At 39.7% G+C, this 7,380-nt stretch overlaps 1 protein-coding gene across 1 annotated transcript; it reads left to right on the top strand.

Annotated features, from left to right (window-relative positions):
* Positions 1 to 4,851: 4,851 nt before the first annotated feature.
* Positions 4,852 to 6,191, top strand: nppal (natriuretic peptide A-like). The gene is made up of 3 exons (XM_026367055.1): positions 4,852 to 5,040; positions 5,120 to 5,433; positions 5,804 to 6,191. The coding sequence occupies exons 1-2, from the start codon at positions 4,867 to 4,869 to the stop codon at positions 5,429 to 5,431; spliced, it is 486 nt and encodes a 161-aa protein (XP_026222840.1). The 5' UTR covers positions 4,852 to 4,866; the 3' UTR covers positions 5,432 to 5,433; positions 5,804 to 6,191.
* Positions 6,192 to 7,380: the final 1,189 nt, after the last annotated feature.

The raw sequence follows: 7,380 nt of genomic DNA, 5'->3' as shown, positions 1-7,380 counted from the left end.
ATGGATTCACATAGTCAGAAAATGAGTTGTAACCATGACAGCGTTTTTACCATTCTTGGTGTTGTCATTAGCAGGTTAGCAGTGTGTCATTTTGTGTCTGCCTCAGGTGATGCTGTTTGTAAAATAATACCACCAGAGTATCTTGCCCAATTCCCATATGACCCTATAAAACACACTGACATAACTGAACTCTCATTATTGACAGGTGTAATGGGATGAAAAGATGTTGTACTGGAAAAATAAACAATGGTTTCCAGTAAGAAAACCACAATATCACTAATTATTAAATGATTAATGGATGTTTTCTATTGAAGACTTGTTCCATAATTCATAGAACCAATCTTACTTGTAACGGACTGTGATTTACAGGAACTCTGAGGAAATCAGATCAAGAGAGTAGATACCAAGGACACAAAATCATCCTGGTTTGTAGGATATATCCTTTGTTTGTTGATAAATTTACGTTTGTTTTAATTGATTCGGTTTTAAGTGGCACATATGTACCATACAAATGAAATTGACTAACTTTCTTTTCTCACAGTGGGATACACACTCAAAAATTATAAAAATACATGGTGTTTAAGGAAAACTATGCGTTATTATGATGTGACTTTCACCCATCACCATTCTGATTGGCTGTTCAGCTTAGTAAGTCACTGCACGACAACAGAAGTCAGGATGGTGCCAAGTGCTGCTTTGTTTACGGTTTATAGATCCACTTTCTCTTTTTGAATGACAAATACAGACTACCACCACCTGCTGGTATTGGGAATTGTTTCCCAGTGCCACTTTTATGGTTTTAACATCGATTCAAAGCACAGTTGCACACCTAGAATGAACACACAGCACCACGTAAGGCATGAAAAGGTAACCACGTACCAACATGAAAACATTCCAACAGTGAAGTTCAAAGCATTTTGATTTGGGACTGCTTTGCTGCCTCTGGACCTGGACAGCTTGTCATCATGGAGGGAAAAACTGAATTTCCAAATTAATCAAGGTATCCTACATGATAATGTCAAAGGTGTCTGGCCACAAGTTAGAGTTGGTAGAAGTTGGATGATACAGCAGCACAATGACCGTAAACATCTAAGCTAAGCTACTACATGATGTCTTCAGAGAGTTTCTCCTGGAAGTTGGGCAGGTCTAATTGACAAGCTACAGGAAGAACTTGCTTGAGGTTATTGGTAAAGTCACTGTAAATGACTGTAATGACTGTGACTAATGAGGGTTAGAAATATTTTTGTTTACATTTGTGACTTCATGAAGATCAGATCACACTTCATGACTAATTTAATAGAAAACTGGGAAATTGCGAATAATTCATTCATTATAAACAAACTAACCAGATTTGAATACAAACTTTACTACTGTACTATTTAACTTCCTGTAGATCTTATCTCGCTGAAATATTAGATATGTCATAGTACTACAGTTTGTGTTCATAAGTTACAGTGACCTGACCCAAACCTGGTCCGTCCTGGTCGTGGAGCGTGTTGACTCAGGTTCAGGATGTTTTGATGCATGGAGCTGTGGCTCAGGTTGGATGCAACACAGCTTTGAGTGACGCTCAGGTTGCAGCGGCCTCAGTGAGTGTGTGTAAGTGGATTGTATTGAGTAGATTGTATTATTGATTGAGCTTTTATTAAAATGTTTTTATGTTATTTGTTCTCATGTCTCTCTTGCAAAAGAAGTATTGATCTTAATGAGATTTTCTTAACTTCATAAGGCAGACAGTGTGTAATATATTTTGTAGCTACCTTAACCAAATGGAACTTAATGGAACCACAGACAGGAGACTTGATGACAACATCGGACATCTGGCATCACAGTCCTGCGCTTTGTACGCCCACTATTTACTCTGACCTCCTCCTAACGAGTCCTTTCCAGGTAATGAGTGTTTCACAAATCGACAGGTGCACATTCACAATTAAAGCTCAGTAAATACGAAGCAATAGTGTCTTTTGTAATATTAGAATAAAGGCTCATCTTTTTATTGTTTGCCAGCTGCAAAAATCCTTTTTTACTCTAAAAATGCCCTTGGGGGTTTTGACCTAAGTGGTAATGTAAGGTAATGTTTACCATGGTCGCCATCTTAGTTTAACACAGTGGTTCCGTTCATAAACATAACGCTTCATTTATTAATAAAAACATTTCCTTTTAACTATAATCCAGCCATTTGTTATTTGTCACCATAACATAATTAGGAAAACAATGTAATTGTCTTCACATAACTGTTGATATGGTTGTTAATTCCCAGAACTCTACTCTTAAAGCCCACTGCAGTTATTACTTTCTGTTCTGGATTACAACTGTTTGCACTGTTACATTCATCTGAGAAAGGTGTTGTCTGCTAACTAATGGGACATTAACATATTATTTATTAAGTAAGTACTTAGAAACCCTCTTTTGGCACCTTTAGTAGCAGCTAAGAGCCTTTAGTTCTAGATTTAATTTTTTTTGAGATATTTTAGACTGTTTTCATCACACCGAATGTATGAGATGTACCCACAGACTGTCCGTGCTGTTCAATTAGAAAAATCCAGTTCATTCACATTTAAATAAAGACCAGGCCAAGGCTTTTTTCACTTTGAAAAATTTCCATGGGGTTTGTAAGTTGCTCATGAGAAAGTCTTTGTTGTGCAGACATTGGGTATTGGCACTAAATGAAAAGTCATAGTATCACTGAAGTGATAATCATTTATCATGAATTGATCCCATGATGTGAATCTAAACAGTGCTGTTGAGTTATAGCATTTATATAAATATCTCATCACTAGAGTTGAATGGGAATAAAAGAAATGGGTCATTTGTAGTAAAAATACCAGTATTTCATTAAACTAGCATCATCTAAGTGGGGGATCCCTCCTGAAGGATGAGCCTGCACTGACGTCAGTATGTGTGCATCTCATTTCAGAGTTGAGCAAGCACCATCGTTTAGACAATGAGACGCTTATGCTCTAATTAAGGCCTTTAATGGAGGGGAACCAGCGATGCGAGGGTGGATTGAACATTCTTCATCTAAGCGACAGTTAAAAGGTTTAAATGTCAGCGAGTCTAACCTACTGACTCAAAAGGGAAACCTGCATATTCCATGGCTCAGTCCTTCTGAAGCTGCAGCTGTAGAGTAAAATTAAGTAATAGAAAGTTTTTACTGTTGCCGTTAGACGGAGGATCAGGTACATGTACGGGGTTCCCTTAAAGAAAAGAGCAGTAAGTGGATGTATGTTTGTGTTTCTGGTGGGATTTAATGTTTTTGGAACTTTGTGAGAAGATGATTGATGTTTATTCAGCTGACGTCAAGCTGACATCTGTGTGCCTGTGTGAAAGTGACCTGACTAAAATGAAACAACTAATTGATTTGGATTCATGAATTCTTTTTGGATTATCATTCATCTTTTTCTCATTTGTTCTATCAAATATCTAATCTTCATGGTTCGGCACCGAAAGACGGAAGAGAGCTCAGATTTTATGTGTAAAAAACATGTGGAACATTCATTGCTGCCCTGAGGCCTGAGTCAATTTCATATGATAGCCCTCCAGTTGAGAAGCTGATGAAAATGTCAATTATCCATCATCCACCTCCGCACAGTGCGCTCAGCTTCAGAGGGTCCAGGGCTAATTGCTCATCATTTACCCTCGGTCCCTGTCTGGATGGCAGTTGTGGAGGAGGTGGTATGATTGACGTTGGAGGGAACAAGAGTAGAAACACAATCGCATCAATCAGACAAACTTCAGATTAATTTTCATTTTCACTACCTCCAGCCAGTCCCACCTCAGGACTTTGCAGGTGCCTGTATGAGCCCCTCTGGACGAGGTACGAGATGGAGAAAAATGACACCAGCAGCTGCATCAAGCAGCTTATGTTTCCACTGAAGGCATGAACACAAGCTTCAGGAGCTGCTCAACCTACATCAGTTTGTCGTGTTTTATATTTTCCATTTTCACAAGCATTTTCTCTGTTTGTTGTAAAACAGACCATTATCATCTGGTTTTCTCAGCGGTGTGTACTGTATAAAACATATTAATGTGACTTTCTGTAGCAGAGTCAGTTTGTGTTTCAACAGGAAAATAAAAAGAAATAAAGTGCCATGCAACATAATGTGGGGTTTTTAGTATGTGAAAAGGTTCGTTCTGTCAGACGACCTCAAAAGCAAACGTGCAGTGACTTAAGATTCACATTTAACAGTTACTGGTAAAAAAAAGAAAAAACTAAGAAATGTGAAGTTAAACCTTTAACTGCTGTGAGTCAGATATTACATTGATCTAATGTTGATAGAATGGGATTTACTGGTGGTTTGGTATATTTGTATTTATTTATTTAACCCTCATTTGTTGAGTAGTTTTACAGAGAATTAACAGTCTCTGTTTTTCAGCAGGACCCTGATCATTCAAACCTGGATGTTCACGTCAGTCCTGGTCTTTCTGTCTGCAGGTGTATGTTTTCAAGGAGGAATATAGGAACAATAGCATGAATATGATAAATATATGTGTGTCTGTAGCATAATGTGCCTCTCCTGTTTCCATCACTGTCTTTTCTGTATCTGCTGCACCTTCACTTTGAGTGATTCCACTTTGCAGCCTGTTGTGATCATTTCTCTTCTTTTTCCTCTAATATTTATTATAATTTAAAAAGAATTTATTATAATTAACTACTTTAACTCTGCTGTGAACCAGTAGCTGCAGTTATTCCAGTCAAACCTCTTTCTACCTGACACTGTCAGGTTTAGTTGAGGTCCTGACCCTGCACCCTGACAGCTTCAGAGGACTCGGACCTGTGAACGCTTCCAGTTCCCATTTGCAGCTGTTCTCCCACGTGGAGCAGCATTAGTCACCCTCCGTTAATTTTCCGGGACCTCGTGACGGATGCAGGTCGGTATAAAGGCGGCACCTGGCCCCCGGTGGAGAGCCAGAGGAACCGGAGCCAGACAGGAGGGAAGAACTCTGCAGAACATCATGAACCCCAACATCTCTCTGTGCTGCCTGTCGCTGCTCCTACTGCTGAATTTCGTTGGAGCCAAACCCGTGTCCGAGCTCCAGGTGAGTTTACCTGTGCACGTCGATAGGTGGTGGTTTGACGGCGCTGGACGTGTCACTGAGAGTCTCCTTGTTCCCGCAGAGTCTGAAGCAGCTCCTGGAGGAGGAGATCAACGCTGCGCCCTTCTTCTCCTCGGAGGAGGTGGAGGTGGAGGGCGGAGAAGATGGAAACACGGAGAAGTCGGTGTTCGGAGCTCCGGAGCAGCGGCCGTGGGACCAGTCCGACCCCAGCAACTCGGCACTGGCGGCGAAAGAAAACGTCCTTGCGCGTCTCTTCAAGGACCTTTTAAGAACCTCCAAGCGCTCATGGAACCGGCACAAGAAGGGGGGGCTGAGGAGCTGCTTCGGGGTCCGGTTAGAGAGGATCGGCTCCTTCAGTGGGCTGGGATGTTGAAGGTAGGAGCTGGAGAGAGAACAGAGAATGAGTCCTAATCCAGTATATTAATACATGACGCAGAGAAACTCTTTAATCAGATCCTGGAAATGAGACCTTCAGAAATAGATCTTCAGTTTGAAGTAAGTAAAGCTGGATAAACACATTTTAGTACCTGACAAGCATCAGGTTATTGTACACAGAGGAGGAAACAGCGTCCAGTGAGCATTTATTATACTTAGCAATTATTATATTAATATAATATTTATTGGTGCAGAGGACAGTGAGGACCTGGTTCTGCTGAGACCTGCTGTCCTGTTACAGAACCTGCAGCTGCAGCAGAGATCCGGCTGTTTCTGACCTGTAGTGTTGTCCTTTCTGTTCTGTCCACAGACTCCAGGTTCCCTGGTGCCCTGGTTCCCCTGTTCCCTGGTTCCCCTGTTCCCCGGTTCCCCCGTTTCCCCATCGGAACCTCAGTGTGAGCAGAACCGACACCAGAGCTGCTCTCAGAGCTTTGACACTTCAAAGGGCGTCGTTCTCATTCAAAACTGTGATTTGCTTTTTTCATATGTGAGATGTTAATAATGATAAATTATTGTACATGTATTTATTATTTATTATTTTCTTGTCGGTTAACGTAGAGTTGTAATAGATTGGATTCTAGTAAAAGAATTATTTTGCATAATTTCCCGAGTGTGTGATTGAATTTGTTTCTTTGTGGGGACACAGATGAAAGCAGCTTCTTCATTCTCAATAAACAGGTGTGTTCGATGGGGAACCATTCAATCCAAGCACAGTTTATTATTTCTTCATTTTAATATCTGAGCTGTTGTTTGAGGACCACTAAGTGGTTCTGTTCCAGTATCAGTTCAAACTCAATCAAACCATGACTCAGTGGTTGATCTCGAACTGACTGGAAACTACTAAATCCAACGACTGGATCCTTCAGATCAATGTATGAGGGCGAAACAAAGATATGTTTGAAAAACTCTTCAGTATCAGACTTTACTCCAGATCATTCTTCTACATTATGACAGGAAATGAATTGATTTAATATTTCCTGTTTATAAGTACAGTTTGTTTTACTTCTACTTCATTTATAAACAGTTCAATTCTGTTTAAGGCATCAATAGAATCTGTTAAACTTTAACTTTTCATTTAAACCTCATATTTGACATCATTTCGTATTTGACATCATTTCGTATTTGATGATGACTCATCCTCTATTTCTGAATTTTCACATTTTAAGATAAACAAAAGATGATTGTATTTGCATAAAGTGAATTACTGCATATGTTCACCACATGGTGCTATGTTCATGAAACACAGTCCTCATCTCCTCTCTCTCTTCAGTTGCACTTGCTGGCTGCAGAATGAGCAGATCCAGTATTACTACATGCTTTGTACAGTGCACCAGTCCACATTTGTTTTGAATACCCTTTTTTCACCCTGCATTTTTCCAAATCACATTCTCAGTGCTGCACATTTCACACACCACAGATTAGTCCTGGAGGTTTTCCAGCTTCACCTGCTACTCACATGCTCAGTCCCACCTACGCTCCACTGTATGATGAGGGCTTGAATGGAGCTCCTGTTGTATTTATTGACTGATCAACTAGGACAGTTTATCTCTTCTGCTCCAAATTGATCTATCTTATCTGATTTGGGGAGAATTACTGGCATGGAACCTATAGGTGACTATTAAATTATCATATAGACTTTGTAAGCATCAATACCCACTGTCATCTCTGAGTGTAAGACCAAATACAAATACTATGATGATGATGATGATGATGATGATAATAATAATCTATTTTAACCCTTCGGTAAAGAGTGTTTTTATTTCTCTCTAGGCATGAAAAAAAAAACAATGCAATTCAAACTTCTTTATGAACCTATTTTACAATATGCATTTGACTTTTTAACAAAAACAAAACATGTATTTAACAAACTAGCTAATAGCAGAAAAT

Source organism: Anabas testudineus, chromosome 7 (genome assembly GCF_900324465.2).
Source record: "Anabas testudineus chromosome 7, fAnaTes1.2, whole genome shotgun sequence".
Classification (NCBI taxonomy): domain Eukaryota; kingdom Metazoa; phylum Chordata; class Actinopteri; order Anabantiformes; family Anabantidae; genus Anabas; species Anabas testudineus.
Note: the sequence above shows the minus strand (reverse complement) of the source record. Positions and strands in the feature narration are given on the sequence as shown.